This window comes from Ammodytes marinus (assembly GCF_949987685.1).
Source record: "Ammodytes marinus genome assembly, chromosome: 3".
NCBI classification, from domain to species: Eukaryota; Metazoa; Chordata; class Actinopteri; order Uranoscopiformes; family Ammodytidae; genus Ammodytes; species Ammodytes marinus.
Window position 1 is genome coordinate 31,531,965 of NC_137232.1, and position 19,844 is coordinate 31,551,808.

General features: G+C 40.8%; 1 protein-coding gene across 2 annotated transcripts in view; it reads right to left on the reverse strand.

Annotated features, from left to right (window-relative positions):
- Nucleotides 1–19,844, reverse strand: part of egfem1 (EGF-like and EMI domain containing 1) — a 59,548-nt gene that overhangs the window by 24,846 nt on the left and 14,858 nt on the right. For both annotated transcript variants that reach the window (XM_080053603.1, XM_080053602.1), the window contains exons 5-16: nucleotides 14,272–14,394; nucleotides 11,228–11,350; nucleotides 9,677–9,802; nucleotides 8,966–9,088; nucleotides 8,097–8,219; nucleotides 7,199–7,336; nucleotides 6,950–7,072; nucleotides 4,875–4,997; nucleotides 4,510–4,773; nucleotides 4,280–4,408; nucleotides 699–827; nucleotides 31–159 (exon numbers count right to left, since the gene is read on the reverse strand). In XM_080053603.1, coding sequence (XP_079909729.1) covers nucleotides 31–159; nucleotides 699–827; nucleotides 4,280–4,408; nucleotides 4,510–4,773; nucleotides 4,875–4,997; nucleotides 6,950–7,072; nucleotides 7,199–7,336; nucleotides 8,097–8,219; nucleotides 8,966–9,088; nucleotides 9,677–9,802; nucleotides 11,228–11,350; nucleotides 14,272–14,394 — 1,653 coding nt within the window. The remainder of the gene's footprint in view (nucleotides 1–30; nucleotides 160–698; nucleotides 828–4,279; nucleotides 4,409–4,509; nucleotides 4,774–4,874; nucleotides 4,998–6,949; nucleotides 7,073–7,198; nucleotides 7,337–8,096; nucleotides 8,220–8,965; nucleotides 9,089–9,676; nucleotides 9,803–11,227; nucleotides 11,351–14,271; nucleotides 14,395–19,844) is intronic.

Sequence of the window (19,844 nt, forward strand, 5' to 3'; positions counted from 1 at the left end):
ATCATTAAGCAGTGGTTGGTTGGTACTCACGCAGGTGGCATAGGCGGCCATATAGTCCTGGAGAGCACAGGCAGCCTCCATACAGACGATGGCAAGGTCCATTGTTTGGACAGCTGCACTTTCTTCCGCAGTGTCTCCCAAAATAACCCCTCGGACAACCTGTACACATAGATAATGCAACTTCAGAATCGAATAGGATGCTCAACTTTTTTTTTTTTTAAGTAATCTCCACTGTGATAAGAGCACATTTAGTTAAAATAAATTAAAAAAATTAAATAAAAAAGACACTTTGCCCATCACAGATTGAAGTAAGATTACATTAAATTCTGAAACATTTCATTATGTTATTTTTCTGACTTTTCTTAAATGTTTGCCTTTTTCTTAACTAAAAACTACTGTGATTGTATCCTTTTACATCTCTGAGATTAAACAATTTTGTAAGATAAAATCCCTCTTCCATTGAACTACATGCAACAGCATGAATGAATCATCAGCAAGTATTGCTCAATATAAAGGGGTCACAAGCACAAAATGTCTAAATTTAAGAGCCTGGTTGTTGTTTTCAGACCTGTGTGTGTGTGCGTGTGTGTGTGTGTGTGTGTGTGTGTGTGTGTGTGTGTGTGTGTGTGTGTGTGTGTGTGTGTGTGTGCATGTGCGTGCGTGTGTATGTGTGTTTCTATAGGAATGTGTGTACAAACCATCCTCGCAGAGCAGGCCCTGTACTCCAGGGGGGCACAAACACTTCCCGGTCATAGGGTCACACGAGCCTCCATTCTGACAGCGGCACAGGCTGTTGCAGGCCTGCCCATAGGTTCCCTGTGGACAGGCTAGGAAGGGAGGGGACAAAAAAGAACATTGACAACACAATAGTTGCAGTATCACTTAAATCAAATAAATCAAACGTTAGGGAAATTCTATGTCAGGAAAACAAAAGAGTCATATATGAGGGAAGAGAAATGCAACCAAAGAAAAGGGTTGCGCTCGGGTGTTAAGAAGTCAGTCAACACTTCCCACCTTCCATCCTGTCTTTCCCCATGGCGTGCGCCCTCCTGACACTCCTAAACTCCCTGGCCCTTGTTAGCAATTACAACATGAACCAGCTGCCTAGTTAAGATGTGCTAAAAGTGTTACAATCCATCAAGTGAATGTCTGCTTAAATTCCATGTCACTCTTTTTTTTCCCACAGCGGTGTTATGTCACTCCATGGGAAGATAAAGCTGTCTAAAATAAACTATGAGGATAAACAGCGTCAGTGTCTGGTGATATCAAAATAGAAATATAACTGAAAATAGGACAATTGATATTTAAATGAAGTGTAGTTTAGTCTAGAGAGAATAAGTTATCAGTTTAATATGTATAACAAAATAGGACAATTTGAGTGGTGCATCACTTGCACTGCTGTTTGATTAGCCCCAAATTGTTTTATTTCTACACCAGTAATATGTGAAGGTTTACATGTTGCCTCTGGGACTAACAGAATAGTATAATTGTAAACAAGCTATATGGTCTCCTGTATGTACAAGTACTGTTGGCACATTACACAGAACAAATTAATCCAAATGGAAACCATAAATTCTTAACTATGTTGTATTTAGAATGATCCATTACAAAAAGAAGGGTAATGATGGACATGAAGATTGGCAAGGTAGAGATTTTTTTAGAGCTTTAACTGAGATGGGTAAAATCCCAACATACGGTGTAAGGGCAGGGTGCCATATTGTATCATATATCATATTGTATGAAATGTAAAGCCCACTGAGACAAATGTATTTGTGATTTTGGGCTATACAAATAAAACTGATTTGATTTGATTTGATGCCATGATATGATACTGTATTTGTACCTTACATTTTAGAGTGAATTTAATCAAGAGAATTATATCATGTCGCTATATCTTCATAATATACATTAGTACACCAATCAAGTAAAGACAAAGCTGTTAAAAAAATGGTTTAACTCTCTAAAGGTCATGCAATGTCCAAATTCAACTATGTTCTGTTACTTATAGACCACGATGTAATTACCACACTGAAGCAATTCCCATTATGTTTGCTTCAGGCAGAAATATTGCTCATCTTCTCCATCTTCAAAAATGCCACCCATGTCCAGACTCATCACCTCCGGGGCATGCATCTGAATGCTGCCACCTCAGGAGCGTGTTTCTTAAAAATGACAGATTGCTCCCAACGGATTAGTCTCGCGTGGCTCTCCTCCTCTCATGATTACCAGCCTGACCAAAAGACAGCCATTAATCATGGTGCTGGATGGTGAACAATGGGGCCCTTGCTTTTTCTAACCCAGGAGTGGACATCCTTGGCCCGGGGCTTTGCTCTTGCTGTGGGCCCTTAGCTGGCCTCGCTCCAGCAGCAGACAGATTGATTCCCACCGGTGCTCTTGGTGTTCTGGAGGCCGTAAACAACCCAGCCTCCCACACAGGGGGTGCTGACAGCTTTTGATACATGGCCCTGGATTGATGCACATAGGGAGCTATCTCATCATCTCTCTAAAACTAGACCACATTGCTATAGGTATTCAAATATATCTGAAAGAGAATGTGTCCAGTGGGGAAAAACCAGGCTGTGTGTGTGTGTGTGTGTGTGCAAGTGCGTTGGTGTGTGTGTGTGTGTGTGTGTGTGTGTGTGTGTGTGTGTGTGTGTGTGTGTGTGTGTGTGTTACAGTTCTGTTAGTCTGGCATGACCACTTCCGCCAGCGTCTATTCGCTTGCGTCGAAAAGCTACGCAGCCCCCGGTTGCTGGCTTTCCCCTATTGTGATCCCCCTCAAATTCGGAAACAATTCGCTCAGTCAACCCGTGTGCTTATGTGCAGCGCTCTCTCTCTCACACACACACACACACACACACACACACACACACACACACACACACACAGGGTGTGAGAAGTCACATTACTGTAGACAGATATAAAGTGTGGCGATACTTCGGGATAATAATATTGGCGGCGGCGGTCCGGGATGCATCCTAGCTTAGCCTAGCTGTCCAACTTCATTGTACAACTACCCCCGGGCAGAAATACCCTCATAAACTCTGGAAAATGAAGCGTGGGGGTTTGAATTGAGCACCGGACCTTATAACCAGCTAGATTAAGATCCGCCGTTCCCTTTCTTTGGTGAATTAGGGACTATGCAGCGGTGTTTTAGCGACGGGGAAAGATTCCAACGGCTTCCACTATCACCTAGCAACTCTTACGGCTACTTGCTGCAGTTGGTGTAGCGCTCACAACGTCAAAACCCTGTTCTGCCTGTAAACAGACGGACTACGGCTCTGACTACAGCGATAGGAGGTGGTGACATAAGTTCTCGAATGCTAAAAATTCTACTCGACCGCCGTAGCCGTCCTCTCAACCGCCGATGATAATGTTACCAGAGATAACACTACGTGGGTGGCTAGTTAACTCCGGTTAAGTTATCCCGTGAGCTCCTCGGGGGCTAAAGTGTATGGTGTCTTGACATGCTGGTTAGAAAGCAACACACTATGTATATTCCTTTTGTCTTTAATAGTTTTTGTGTGGCGTTTGCGGGTTTAGCCATTTCTCTGACAGTCTCTGGACGTAAAGACGTTCCATCAAAATAAGTCCCCCCCCCGGCACTATTTTGCAGGACACCGCTGCTGCTTCCCGGGGTTAGCCCCGCCCTAGATGATTGTGATTGGTTTAAACAAATACAAACAGGCTAGCCCAGTTTCCCCGGTTTCCCCACCCGAATAGACGGCTCTAAACAGAGTGCTTCCAGACCCTACTACTTGCTGTAGTTTGGTCTGGCTTTGCGAGACTACAGTTCTGTTAACACTATTGATCACTTTATATGATCTGGCTTTGGTCTGCGGTCCACACACAACTTGGCCAAAAGAGTCAATCATTTTTATCTTCCAAAAAATTAAAATATTCAGGTCCATACACTTTTAAATTATTGGCCTTCTTGCCAGAAGTTGGTTGAGAAGATGGATACAACTCCCATACACCACGCAAATACTGTATAAAGCTACAGCCAACAGCCAGGTTAGGTTAGCAGTTAGGCTAGACTGTTTGTTTGGACAGAGCCATGCTAGCTTATGTATTCTGGTACCAATCTTAATGTTAATTCTAGTCAAAGATCATCTTAAATGTGTGGACACAAAACTCAACATCCAGGACTTGGGAGGGGAGAGGTGAAGCCGAAGAATTGTACCCAACTGCAGCACGTGTCATGTTATAGTGTATTAAAGACAAGAGGTGACACACAATACAGATATGTAACTAGAATGTCTTTTTCACTTGTACTTACTTCCATTGCAGATAACTCCAGTCCATCCGGCTGAACATTCACATCGGTCTCGGTTTTCACTACACACTCCATTCACACAGTCTTCACAGCTCACACTGCAGTCATCCCCGAATGAGCCATCTAGACACACTGTAAAATGAAAAAAAAAGTCACCTCATGATGAGAATTAAAAAACTGTCATAGGAAAACAATAATACATCTATTTGATATCATACCAGACATTACTGTACCTATGCCGCTTTCCAGTCTGAGCTCTCCTCGACGCTCCCTCTGCGTCTCGGATTCATTTTCACTGTCGCCACCTTCAATAGCTCCGTCGTCATCATACTCAGTGTCATAGCGGGAGTGCAGTGCCGCTGTGTATTGCAGGAGCTGAGGGGCTTTGCGGTACAACAGGCCGGGTAATCTGTGCACCTCCAGCGGTTCATCCTCTTCTTCTTCTTCTTCCTCCTCCTCCTCCTCATCCTCCTCCTCTTCATCTCTGCCGTACAGAGCTAAACACACACCACACCCGGTAGTAGAATGTAAGGGTCAAATTGTTTTAGACCACATGTAGGCACATTTAAAGTCTTACTTTAATACAAACGTCACTCACAAGTGCAGGAGTGCTGGTCCTGGTCCAAGCGGAAGCCCAGTCGACAAAAGCACTCGTATGTTCCCAGAGTGTTGACACAGTAGTGTTCACAGCCTGAGGTCTCTGTTAGGCACTCATCAGTGTCTGTCAGAATAATATACAGAACAGCACAGTTACTGTATATTAGAGAATGGAAGATGAAAGTCAGGTGGGGCATCAAAAAAAAGACGGTAATTAAACTGATACATGTTTTCTCTGGATGGTAGAAAGATTGCTCCTTGGCGCCGCTTTTTTGTTATCTGTTCTGAAATTGCGTTAAAAGGTGCAGTGTGTAATATCGGAATATTTAGTGGCATCAAGCGGTGAAATCTTTTAGATTTGCAACACTCCCTTGTAGGGATGGGGATCGAAACCCGGTTCTATCAAGGACCCGGTTCCACTTTTTTTTAAACCCGAAAATCAATAACGTTTGGGCTTATCGATACCACTATCGAGTCTCGTCGTTTTTTTCTCCCGTAGGTCCTGTAACGCAATTGTGTGTCCCTCGAGTCGCGTCACGGCATTTAAATCAAATCAAACCAATCACTGCTGCATGTCCGCCAATGTTTATGAATGATATGCAAACAGGTATTAAAAGTAAAACAAGTGAAGTCTGGCAGTTAACTTCGCTCGCGAGGATGGCTGAACGGGCGAACAGGTCTATGGTTTGGCTTTATTTTACCAAGCTCGAAGATAAAGCAGAAGCGAAATGCAACTTATGCTGCAAAATAATTTCTTGTAAAGGGGGGAACACAACCTCAATGGCCAAGCACATCAGCATTGTGCATCAAATAAAGGCCAAATGCAGTACCTTCGACTGTCTCCGGATTTAAAAGACTCCTCCTCCTGCTGCTGCCGCCGCACCACAGGCGGGCCCGTCTTCATCATCCACAAAGTACCAGCGGTAAACGCACACACACAGACTGTGTAGCTTGTTGTCCCGTCAGTTAAAAATAGTAATCCAATTGTGAAATCCGTGTTGTAATCGGCAGCATACAAGCTAGTTAGCTTAAAAAGTAAACAAAGTTTTCAGACGTGCTGCGTGATGATGTGTTCAGGGTGGCTCAGTAAAACGACTATTAGGTTATCATGATGCGTTCAAGTGTAACGTAAAGGAATTGGAAATTGAGTTTTTGGCGAGAAACATGAGTAATACAGTTGTATTAGTGCTCTCATCATTTTAAAATATATATTTAAACTACTGATGCCAATATTTATTAGAAATTTAATTTAAAATACAATTATTTATTTCCTAAATATTTTCCAAATCACTAAAACATGATAAAGTGACAGTAGACAATACATTAACCAACAAGTGCGAACATTTATATATTTTTTTCATAGATAGTATACACTTGATTTTTTAAAACCAAAAATAATATTTTCTTCAAAATATATAATAATAATAATAATAGAAAAGTATCGATAGTGGTATCGATAAAGACCCGGATCGATAAGGCGTATCGATAAAGGTATCGATATCAATAAATATTAACGATCCCCATCCCTACTCCCTTGGTATCCCCTGCCTTTCGAATAATTACTGAAGCTACAATGTCCTTCAAGGATAAGAAGCTAGTAACTAAAAATGGCATCGCCCACCACTGCCTCAAGTGTTTCCACAAACAAGTGAAGAGGAGAAGATCCTGTGGTATTTCTTCCTCATCTTCCAACAGGTGCATTTCCCCAGGACACGCACCATAAAAACATATGGCCATGAAGTTTGTCTATTCTGTGTTTCTGTAAAAATATGGCTTAAGACTCATTCTTAAGAAATAAAAAATAAAACAACTTTTTTTTTCAAGTGATTATACACAAAATAAAATATACTTGTGAATATGATATTCCATTTCTACCAAGTACAGTATGTTCTTAAAAATGCCTTAAATGCCATAAATTCTACTCACTACTGCACCTTTAAAAAGCTTAATTTCTTAGGAATTGGTTTGTAAAAGTCCACTGACACAACTATGCCACAGCAAAGAAAACACTCAAAAGCACCAGACTAGATATCTGTTAAGATAAAGAAAGAAAAAAAAATATTAAATCGCTCTTACCATCGCAGCCACAGCCGTCTTCGTGCAGACTGAAGCCGGTTCTGCAGCTGCACTCGTAGCCGCCGGGGTTGTTTCTACAGAAGTGACTGCAGCACGACTCCCCACTCGCACACTCGTCACTATCTGAAGACAGGAGAAATGGAAGAAGAATGGAAACAAGTATATAGAGTTTTGTTTCGAGGAAGTACAAAGTCACTACGAACTAAGCAGAGCACATCACAGAGAGAATGAGAGCCAGTTCTTCTATACCTATGCAGGTCTTCCTATCCTGGTCCAGCTGATAGCCGTGGTGACAGGAGCAGAGCGGGCCGTTGGTGGTGTGCTCACAGCGATGAGAGCAGCCTCCGTTGTTCTTCTCACAGCTGTTGACGATCTCCATCTCAATGCCTGGAGGAGAGAGAGAGAGAGAGAGAGAGAGGACCAACAACCACAATCAGAGTGAAGCCAAAACCACCAGGACAATGTGGTGAGGTTTGCCATGAGGGACAATTATGTTTTTTTTCCCCCAGTCCTGCAATTACTAGCCACAGAAGAGTAGAGAAAGTGAAAAAAACATTCACATATATAGACAGATAGAGTTCACATTAAAAAGGAATCAGAAAGGTAAAGTACATACAGTATCTCTCTATTTAAAGGTGCTCTGAGGAACTTTCCTTTTTTTCTTTTTTTTTCCTTTTTCCTTTTTTTTGTGTTATTTCCTGCACCCCCTTTTGATATAAGCGGTAGTGTTTTTACTACGCCAGCTGTAGTTCCTTGGCGAGCATCCCCATGACAAAGGCATTAAGAAAAACTATATAAAAATAGCATTATTTGCACTGATGGTCTCGTTTGCTGTTACATGTAATTTATGACAATCAGAGCAAAAATTAGACTGTTTCACAAATATGTAAAAGTTCCTCGTAGCACCTTTAAGTGTTATTATACTATTAATAATGTGACTTATATATAATATGAGGTGCGTGACAATATCAGTCTCATCCTATACGCCTACTTAAAACTCTGGATGTGTTCAAGAAAAAAAGGAGAATGCATGCAAGTCACAGGGCAAGCGTATAAGCAATGCACTTATAGTTGTAAAAACAGTGAGTCTGCTCTGTTAGCTGTATATCATATGAGACATTCTTTTTTGTTTTGCTTTTGTACTTACGGTAGCACTGTTTGCCGTCAGCTCCGAGTTCAAATCCCGGATGACACACACACCTGAAGGAGCCCACTGTGTTGACACAACCATGGGAACACTTGGCACGGCCTGAAATGCACTCATCTATGTCTACAGGAGACAAGCAATAAACCACACACACACTCATGTTTACACGGCGTTATGGTAATAACATATGTACTGTGCTGCAGAAACATACTAGACAAAATCACATGAGCCTAAGAAAAGTTACGCAAGCAAACAAATCCACTAGAAAAACATCATGAAAGATTTATCGTTTAAGAAAGAATTGCAAAACACAAGAGTATTATCTGTTGGTCACATTGAGACATCTACAGTAGGTCAGAGTTAAATGTCTTCCTGTCCAGTGGCCTAACAACACCCTTGGACAAGTTCGATATTCATAGCACTGGGAGGGTTATCATAGTTCATATCAACTCAGAGACATTTTAGCCACACACATGCATGCAGCCATGCACGCACACACACACACACACACACACACACACACACACACACACACACACACACACACACACACACACACACACATACACATACTGATACATAGAAATGTTAACAATCTCATGTTCTTGGGGGTCAAGTAGAAGTGCCTGTAATGAGCTCAGATAAAGATTACCTTAATAATATAACAATGCCTTTGTGTTGACTAGGTATTTGACGATTTGAGGTTAATGAACCAAGTACACATGCTGTCAAACTGTTAAGCCATGCAGCTATACGCTAGGCTAGACTTAAGTTAGATCTCAGATTTCTCTGGCCTGTCCTTTCCTCCATACATGGATCAGGAGAATGGATGTACTGTATGTCTCTCAGTGTGTGGCATGAGTCCTCACCTTCACAGTTCTTGCCATCTCCAGCCAGTGTGAAACCAGGTCTGCAGCTGCAGTGAACCCGGTCGCCTTCCGCAAGACACAGCTGGGCACAGCCCCCATTCCCCTCCTTACAGGGGTCCCTCACTGAAGCACACAACACAGAGATACACACACACACACAAACACACACACACACACACACACACACACACACACAAACACAAACACACACACACACACACACACACACACACACACACACACACACACACACAAACATACTGTACATAAATATGAAACCACGTCATCCTAGCAGGTTATTTCCTGAACTTGCTGGTCAGTTCAGGTAGGATTGCAGATTAAATACTTACTTAAATACAGATTATCATCAAAGTTTAACTCCTTCATGTGTAGCTTCTTATTCGGAAAGTAAAAAAAACAGTTTTGCATCATTTTCAAGTCTGGTTATGATATCATACGTATCACTTCTGACTAACAACTAACAAAAACATTTTAAAATGTGAGTGATATCTGAATTCACTTCACTTTAATGAACAGTAACTGTTACCAAAGAAGCTTCTCAAATTCCTCCCCTCTCTACATCTTTCTTCCTTGAACACTACACACAAAAATACTTATTCCTCATATCAAAAAGATAACTATGTTTTTTTTTTCCCCAGAGATCTCTTGAAAAAACATTCTTGCATTGTGTCTGCTTGCAAAATGACTTACATTCACAGTGTCTGCCATCCCTCTTCAGCTGGTAGTTCTTTCGACAGTCACATTTGTAGTGATTGTTGCCCATGTCCACACACTTGTGTTCGCATCCACCATTCATTACCGAGCAAGAGTTCACAGCTTAAAAAGAAAAGAGATACAGGAGCATAGAAGGTAAGAAAAAGCATAGAAATCCAGAAACAGAATTAAATTCTGTTCAAATCTGAACTCACACAGGACGACAATTCGTGTATCATTAATCAGACAATTAATTGAATTAGTTGGCAATCTTAAATAGCTTTTCACACTTAGGAAAAAAAAACGCCTGGGTAGAGGCTGGAAAGTGGAACATTATATTCAGGCTGGGTCCGGTGGGTACCGCTGGTTACTTTCTAATGATCTTTCCATCCCATTACTCCTGTGATTTAATGATGTGCCAAATATGAATATCAGCCGGGTGCCTTCTGGGTGCTCTAAACACAGACATGATGACACGGACGGGCTGTAAAAACTGGATGAACGGCTGGCTCTTAGCATTGACGACTTCAACAGACACAATTAGCTATCCCTCTGCCTCCTTCCCTATGTACTCTACTGCTAAACTGTGGTATTAAAAAAAACAAAAAATAAGACAAAGAGCAACAGAGGAGTCCTGATTTTCAGAAATTCACAAATACTCGTATTTCCTTGAGGTTTTATGTTGCTAAAATGGGATGGGGGGGATAGCACTTCACTGTCTTGTTTTAACCCTCTGAATCATAGGAATTTCCCCCAAGACACTGTGATAAATCATGGAATTCCAGCACTCCTATTATTTAGAGTGGTAATGCATCAATTTAAATACTGAGATGGGGATATTCTGCCAGGTGTTCGTTCACACACACACACACTGGACAAGGCTGACACAGTTAAGAGCGGCTGTGTGTCTAGAACATTGATATTATATATTCTTTGTATCCTGAAGGACTGTAAAACTCTGAAAAAGTGGCTTTTGGAGCAACAATAGGAAAACAAATGTGAATGTCCATTTGATATGTTGCATAGGCATTGAGTATATTGCACAGCAAGTTGAGAAAAACAGACCCATATACAGTAACGCTGCAGGTCTGACAGCACACAACAAAATGAAGTAACAAAGCATTCACGTTGAGGTTGTTTACTGTGTTTTTGTCTTGTTTACTCACTTTGCAGAAATGTTCTTTTTTCGCTTGTGTTTTTCTAATTGCATGGGTGTGTAAGTTGTGCATGTTGAAGTGTCATGAGCATTCAGGTTCTCTGTAATATACATAGTGTATGCTAAACGATGTTGTATTCTATATGTTTGTTTCCACTATCTTTAAAGGAAAAACTTGGTAAATACAATTGTTCCCCTTCTTGCGGAGAGAAAGGTGAGAAGAAAGTTGCATCTCACATTTCTGTTCAGGATAAATAATAAACAGTAAATGTGTTTATTTTGTAAATATGAATATATACAGTATATACTAATTAAATGCAGAACAGGGGAAGGAGTAGAGGTTATTTTAAAATGGTTATCCCACGTGTAATAAATACTTATCTATTACTTACCAATGCAGGTCCGACCATCAGTGTGCATGCGGAATCCTTCGCTGCACTCACAGTGATAAGAGCCCGGCGTGTCAACACATGTTTGCTGGCATCCCCCATTGAGCTCCTCACACTCATTCACATCTGCAAACACACAACACAACATATATTAAATATATTTATAACACTTAAACAGAAAATATTCATCAACAAAACGTATTTTTCAATATTGCCGTATAATAAAAGTTTCTGACTGTGTCGAAGAATTAGTTCACAAGCATGCTAGTCATGAAAATGACACAATTAGAAGCCCATAATAAGCAGCCTCTTAAAATTAAAACTTTTCTGAACAATGGCAGACTGACAACTTCAGTCAATTGTGGGAAAATAATGTTTAAATGAATAAAGCTTAACATACGCTGTGTCTGGGAAAATACACATTTATTACATCCTTTATAAAACCTCTCGTCCAACTTTAAGGCGGTCCAATTAAACATTCCATCTCCAGGGAACAAAGCAAAGTGAAATTAAAAACACATTTTATTATAAAGATTTAAAGAGTTGTAAATAGATGATATTGACTATATCTTAAATTCCTGCTGTTATACCTTTTGCAAACATCTATTTTTGAATATTACTATCAGCTGTCTTGTCAAAGCCGATTCTCATATTCAAGTAACATACAAAAACCTTGTTTTAAATCACCACCTGCTTTAGCAGAACAATACCACACTCCTGGAGGGGGGGATCATGTCATCAGAGGTGAGTGTTGAATAGCCTAGCTGTGTGTGCAATAAGGTGCATTTGTTTCCTGCACAGGATATATTTGCATATGGCTGCACGTGTGTCAGACTGAAGTCTATATTCCACAGAGACAGAAGCAACAACATACCTGAACACTCCAGTTAAGGACAATCAGGCTTTCCTACACATCTGGCCAACACATCACACATTCTCCTAACCTCCTCCCGGTTGTCATCTCTGACTCACAAGGGCTTTTCTGGAAAATAATGTTGCATTTTCTTGGGGGGAGTGTGTGTGTGTGTGTGTGTGTGTGGGGGGGGGGGGGGTATTAAGCACCAAGAACATATGTTTCAGTTTATTTGAGTGTGCAACGCTACCACCATTTAGGTTCCTCGCAGGTCAAAGCACTGGCAAATAAGGGCAAATATAAGAATGCATTTTCAAACACTTACCCGTGGGAAAAGGCCCTCTCCAAAAATGAACTGCAAAACTTTTTTAATTAGCTTGTTTCCAATAAAAGAAGCTAAACGGAGGATGGTTTGGACCTAGACTAGAGTGATCATGTTAAAGGAATTCATATTAATTTGCCTAACTTAATTAAGACATCAGCCTGCGTGCTGAAACAAATAATCACTAAACAGACCGCCTGCGAGTAATTAAATATTCATGAACGTTCCTATCATTATGGGCTCTTTTGTACTTAACCCATTGGGAACATGCAAAACAATAGACGCAGGGGGGACGTTTGTCAAGGTTAATATACTCATTGGTCTCCTCATGTGAGAGGATTTCAATGGGAGACACACAATGGCTGCTTTTCACCGCCGGGTGAGGTGGTGTGTGTGCGGCAGCCGGGCTGTCAGAGGTCGCGGGGCCATGCGTTCTGAATGGTATCTCGTGACACCGTCTGGCTGTGAGCGGAGCTGCTGAGCTAGCATCTACTGCAACTAAACAATGTGCCAGACCCAACATTTTGGAGCACTGCTTTGGTGGCAGAAAGAATTGAACAGGTGGTCTTTAGACTCGAGCGCCACAGGAACTGAATTTTATTAAGACAAAAGAGTGGAAGAGAGGAGCTCTGGTGTGAGAGCGAACATTTGAATGGGTTATTCGTATAAGCTAGGATTTTTTTTGCATGGCTTTGCTTTAGTGATTATAGTATGGCAGATGATTCTAGACGAAAAACAGTCATTTTGAAAGTCCCAAGATTAAAAAGCAACTTCCCAAGAGTTTCTTTTTTCAATAGTTTCAACCCAAACGTGCTGTCCTTCCCCATAAATAGGACCACACAGACATACACAGTCACACAAAATCCCGTAAAGAAGATGAACTTCACAGCTGCTGTAGAGCCTTCCGCTTGTCTCCTTCAGCAGTTCATTCTCAGACTTTAGACTGTAGAAAGTGACACTATCCTGTCGTAGAGGCTAAAGTTCAGGGGCACTTCTTTCACACCTGTAGCTCTAAAGAACAACTGGGCCGACTCAGTGACCAAACACTCGCATATTTCTGTCGGATGAGTCGGCCAAAGTGAGAACGCAAGCTGTCCGAAAAAGAAAAGGTCATTAGAAAGCGGAGCTGCTGTGTGACACTTAATTAGTATAGGTCTTAAGTTGGTCAACATAGGATAGATAGAGAATGTTGATCCAATGACCTTAGGACAACTATATAGTTCTATTGAATGACTGAAAGATTATCCAAGCACACATTATTTTAGGCATCTAGAATATTTGTCAACCAACAAGCCGGTTGAGTGGAATAAAAATGTTTATGTTCATCAATTATTATTATAACATTTGTCTTTACAATTCCAATAGTTAGAAGGTTATATGTTCTATACCAACACAGTTTATTCTGTATACTAATTTTAACTCTAGTGGCCGCAATGTGATGTGCAATGAGTAAACAACGTTGTTAGATGAGTGGATCCCCATAATGTTTTTGTGAGACTCTCGATAGACCGCTACGACATGCAAGGATGTGACGTTATACACAAGATATAAAACAGTAATACACATTGATAGCTAGAGTGAGTGAGTCAAATTTAACCTTGCCCAATGGGTTCATGTCAGCCTCCGCTCAACACTAGACTATGAATTATATATGTAGTCTTGTGTCCATGTATGGCATAATACAGTATGCTTTATGTGTGATATTTTCTCTTTGTATGAAAACATAGCAGCCTGCGTGTTAAACACCAGGTGAACTCAATTTCATTCATAAAAAAGCTCCTGAAACAGTCCAGGAAGCTCCAACTCGGCAGAGAGCCAGCTCCAATCTGTCTGTGTTTGTGCACATCGGCAGCATCCAGATGTCCTTCTTACCTTGACAAGCCCTGCCATCTGGCCCCAGTCTACTGCCTCCAGGACACTTGCAGTAGTAGCTGCCAATGGTGTTGCAACAGTAACCCTCACAGCCGCCTTCATCCTCTTCACATTCGTTAACATCTGAAAGAAAATGGTCAAAAGTTTGTCTTTTACTAACCTAATGCACAGTCCACACAATGCTGTAGCGAAATCAAGTGTGAGGACCGAAAGGTTTCTAGGCCCCTTTCAGCTAACCATACTATTTATTTGCCAATTTCCTTTGTACAATGTTGACTTAGGTTCCTTCTCCGCAGGAAGGAAATCAACAACATGTTCTCAGAGTTTATTTTCACATATTGCTCATAATAATAATCATGCTGCCTCTCAAGGCTATGAGATAAAATGCTTTGATGTCAGAAAAAACTCGTAGTTAGTGAGTCTGTTGACAATCATTAAGAAGCAGCGCATTCCTAGAAGCAAGTTAAAGAAAGACATTTAACGAGAGGCTATTACTTGAATCTTCCCACATGCTGTGGTGCACCAATTTATTTCTCAAGACTGAGTTTTTGAGAAATCTATACACTGTAGACCCAGAAACAATCCAGAGCCTCCAGAATCCTCTACCGTATCATTTCTGTAAAAACACATGCCAATACTTCTCTCTGTAATTAGTCTGTATCTGAATCAAGTCATCTATTTCCAAATGAGCCTTACGTTAACCCACTCAGTAGAGCATTAAGAGTGTTATCATGGTCTTGCCATGTTCCTCATAGTCTTACTTCTTTCTGAGGCAAAATGGTTTCCAGGTGTGTTCCTTGTTTAGGTTGCTTGCGCTCCAGAATAAAAAACCCTTAGGGTCCTTGTTCTGTAAAATCATTTATCAACTGTGCATCATCCCCAAAGAATGTGTTTAAGCCAAAGGTTTAAATACACAGTGTACTTTGCCGTAAATGCATTAGTGCACATAGACATCAATAGTGTGGCTATAAGTGTCATTTTCATATTGGACTGTTTCACTGGCTAAATATGTTTAACAGAAACATTCTACAAAATATCTGAATAGTTTAGGAAACTATCCATTAAAAAAAAGAAAAACATTGTGGTTTATCGAATGGGAATTAACTTGTTAGCTAAATTATGGTGTGATATTCGATATATCAGACAATCCAGCTGTGTCTATTCTAGCTTTTCACGTTTGTTGGTTACAAAACAAAAAATTTGCATGCAACCTTGATATTGTTCAATATTTGACTTATTAGTGGTATCTCTGTTGCCTGCCAGATGGGGGCTGACCGAATACTTTCCTAGAGATCATTTCTGATATAAATTCTGACATGCCAAATGTTCCAGGCCACAGCAGTCTATTTAATGTCCAAAGACCTTTGTTATCCCCATCCCTGCAGAATCTCATCGCACTGCTTCTTTTGCCGGTGCAGATCTAGTCCATGTGTCACCAACGTAGGCAAAATGTTTACCGACGATACAGTGTTTCATGTTAGGGTTAAGATAAGTGAGATGATAACAGAGAAATACATTGCACTTGCATGGATATCCCCCCTGTCAAAGAGGTAGACCGAAGTAACAGATGGGAAAACCTTTCTGTTTTGTTTTTTTGCCCCCATCTGTTAAACGACTTAATGGGATCCCTTAGCTGTACAATGAGCAATAGTTTGTTTATCTTTCAATAACAGGACATTTCAGAAGCACAACTTGGGGAAACAATTTGGAGAGAAGAAGATGTGGGGTAGCGAGCAGAATGCTTTACAGTAACAAGATGTTTGGCAGCTTGTCTGGGTACATTGATGATGACAGATGGAGGTCTTTCTATATAATCATGGTCTATCAAACTACGGATAATAATGAAATCCACCCACTGTTTCCCATGGCTCTTCTTTAATAGACACAGAGGGGCATCTGATCATAACCAAGCTTGTAATTTGGGTTTTTAACATTTGTTTAGGGTAAATAGCAGAAGCATTCCTTAAATCCCCTGGTGTTTGGGTATGTATGCAAAGGTTAATGTAAAGCGCGTTAAATCCATTGGCAATAAGCAGAAGCCAACACAGATGCGCTCCAAGGCCCCTCTTAAACCTGAAAATAATCTCTTAAGGTTTCAACGTATGAAGCAGACTCAAAGCATTGCCAGTATTTTACCGTTGGTCCATTCTTGGGACTTTATGTCTACACTGTATTTCATCTGTTTCTCTAGCCAGGAAGACACCAATGGAGAGCACACAACTTGGCCAGTGCTACTGCTCCCATAAAATGGTTTTGCCTCTGTCTGTGTGCACATGAATATATATGCACAAAAAAATAAGAAGATAAAAACAGTAAAAGAAAAAGATATGGACGGATATACAGCCTGAAAAAGGCACAACATCACGGCAGTCCATCAGGGCAAAACTGTCTCCAGCTGACTCTGTAAGATGCATCTTTAATACTCTACTAAGATGGCTTAAGCACAGTAGTTTTGACGAGTGGGGTTGAATCATTACAACCACATGTATTTCCCATACAGCTTCCTGTGGAGAGGGAGACTTATGAAAGATTTACACAGTGGGTGAAAGAAAATCATAGAGAGCCCACAAGCTGAGCTAAACAAGCGCACAGAGAAAAAGTTTGTCTTTTACAGTAGCTATTAGAGGGTAAAAATAGGTGTTTCCTGATCTATAATTCTCATGACATATCGTGTCTTGGCGAGGAGAAATGCAAACCCTTCCTTTAAGGTTCAGACTCAGGTAAAGTGGCACTTACAACACTGCAAAAATGTTGGTTGTGTATAGTTAATTTCAACAGCAATCTGTTGAATTAATCTGCAGGACCTCAGAAACAAAGGATGGGTCGCCATATTTGTTTTTCAGGCCTCACCCACACTTGGTTTCTAAGGGCAGGCAGTGTTTTCTGAGTCATCAGAAGGGGGAGAAGTTGTTTAAGGAACTTCTATAGAAGACGATAGACCGAGCAGGTTATTACATATGTAGGTACAGCTGTCCTTCTGGTTCCAGTCTTTGTTAGCTTCTTTACCTTACTTGCTATATTGGGGGAAGGGGGGGAGGATAGTTGCCTTGCCTGGATTATATGTATTCAGTTGCCCCTCAGCAAATGATAAATCAATGGTAGGGTGTCATTGCCCACTTCAGTCGTGGCCTCCTTGGGTGCATTGCCCTCTCTTGGCCTTTAAACGCCTTTAATTACAAAGTAGTCCAGCGTTTAGCACATTCCGCACTATGGGGGGGAATCTAATTAACCTTCTATTTGTACACACGCATACACAGAGATGCAACTCCGCTCAGCACCTTTCATTAAATCATAGGTAGGTGACATGGGCCCGTAACCTCAGGGCTCTGTCCGATTACACGTCTCCACTTTGATCCCTCAGCGTCTGTGAACCCTAATGAGCTCTCCATATCAGCCCAGGGTAATTTGCCATTGTCTGTAATCAAGATGCCGAGCAGGAAGCGAAACCAAATTTGAACAAAAATCCATTTAGGCTCTGTCAAGGCCTTGTTGTGTGCCTTGTGTGTGACGTGGTAGTAGCGATGCATGTCATACCAAACTGCACAGCCAGAACTCGTCATCATTCCCAAATACAACCCTAGTTTTTACTGCAACCTCAAAGAAAACCTTTTTCTTTCCAAATGAAACCCCACATAAAAACATAAAATCAAAGTGGTTTCATGATCCAGGTTTCCGTTTTATGCTATTTTTGGCTTGGTGGCTTGGCCTTTCACAAGAGTCATTAGTCATGCATGTCTGGCTTAACCTGCCAATCATCACATGAACATAATTCTGGAGTAGCTGACCTGTTACTGCAATGACTCCTGGACCAAACCTTCAAGAACCAATTATCATTTGAGAGACTTTAGGGATTGAGTTATGACGATTCAAATGAAATATAGATTTACCGAACATAATTCAAAAATACCCTAGTGGTTTTTACAAAAAGTGTGAAGGAGGGGAAGAATAGTATTTAGTAGTAGAATAAAATAGATTTATTGCAAAGTTACTGATGCTTTTCTCTGTGCATAGAAATTACTAGTACATTTGAATTCATGAAAATGTCAATAAAATGTGAAGACTTTACACTGATGGATGGGATCTTCTGGGGGTTTAGTGCTTTACTAACTCAGTATACAGCATCTCATGAAACATGTACCTGTAAATAGCCCCTTACTGTCTCAAGTCAAGTCCGATTAACTGAGACACACATAAAGTTGCAGGATTGTATTCACACTCATGCATGCAATTATTTATTTCAGCCTTCACAGACCTGCCGCAATGTCACTAAAGCCCTTTTTGACTTCCAAGATATAAGGCCTCAAGAGAGAAATATAACGTCATCAAACCAAGTTGGGGCATTCGTAATGCATCTAATACAATCAGTCTCCATCCTTTGGCAAATATGTTTTTTTCTTGGTAAGGTGTTTTGGTGGAAAACTTCCAGCAAACACGTTTCAGAACAACAGATCATGATCCCATGAACACCCATTGCTTTTGGTATATACTGTATAAACAACACATCATTTATTAACAATGTTTCAGAGCGCTGACCCTTCTGAACTAAAGCAAAGCGCTCCCTTTAGCTCCAATTCCCCTGGTGCCCAAACACCTGCGGCTTCTGCCTTGATATTCACCAGTCCTTACTCCCCCGTGTGGCCTCTGAGCCTTCTACCTACAAATCTTCATCATTAATCTTCATCTGACTGTCGGACTGATCCGATAGATGACACATACCACTTACCTCATCACAGAGTCATTCTTTTATGCGTTTCGTAAACTCATCCATTCATGTGTCTTTGAATGAATAGCACACTACTTCGTCCTCCATCACTTTAAACTGAAGTCTTTCTTTGACACACACTCAACATTGTCTTGTAAGAGATAACCTTTCATATGAAATGCTACAGATTATTTTAAACATATTCATTGCTATATATCCGTTGTATAAAAAAAAAACATTCATAGGGCAGAATCAAATGGAAAGTGCTGGCTTCACCGTTGGTTTATGAATGGCGGTGATAATGGTTTCCCATCAGGTAATGGAGAAAACAGACAGCTGCTTGAATGTTCTTGTGTTCTCTGCAGACCAGAATCGGCCACCGAGTCCCGATCCCTGCTTATCTCATTAGGTGTTATTGACATTACCTGTCCTCCACAGTACAGTATGTAACCTCCCCTTTCCAATTTCTCCAAGGACCAACTCTCTTCCTCCCTTTAAACAATTCAAAAATACTTTAAGCCCTTTGACAGAGAATAAATCAGCGAAACCATGTTTTGGACCCTGTGTCAATTTCACTCAAGGTAAAACGATTAGACAAAGAAAGTCCGGATCAATAGCTAAATCCGCAGACCTCTGCTGCGTGGCATGTCTCTGTTCAATGAATGTGGAGGGCTTGGATCTCAGACCTCAGTGGTCAGAACTGATACTTAAGCCTGAAGTTTCTTCCTTACTAGATGAAATTTAAGTGTCTGACAGGAATGATTTGTATTTCCTACATTTTCTGAGTCTTTATTCCCAGATTTCTATTGTTACATAGGACACAAAAAAGGAATGCAAGTTACCAAACAACTTGTCGACAATCTGTCTATTA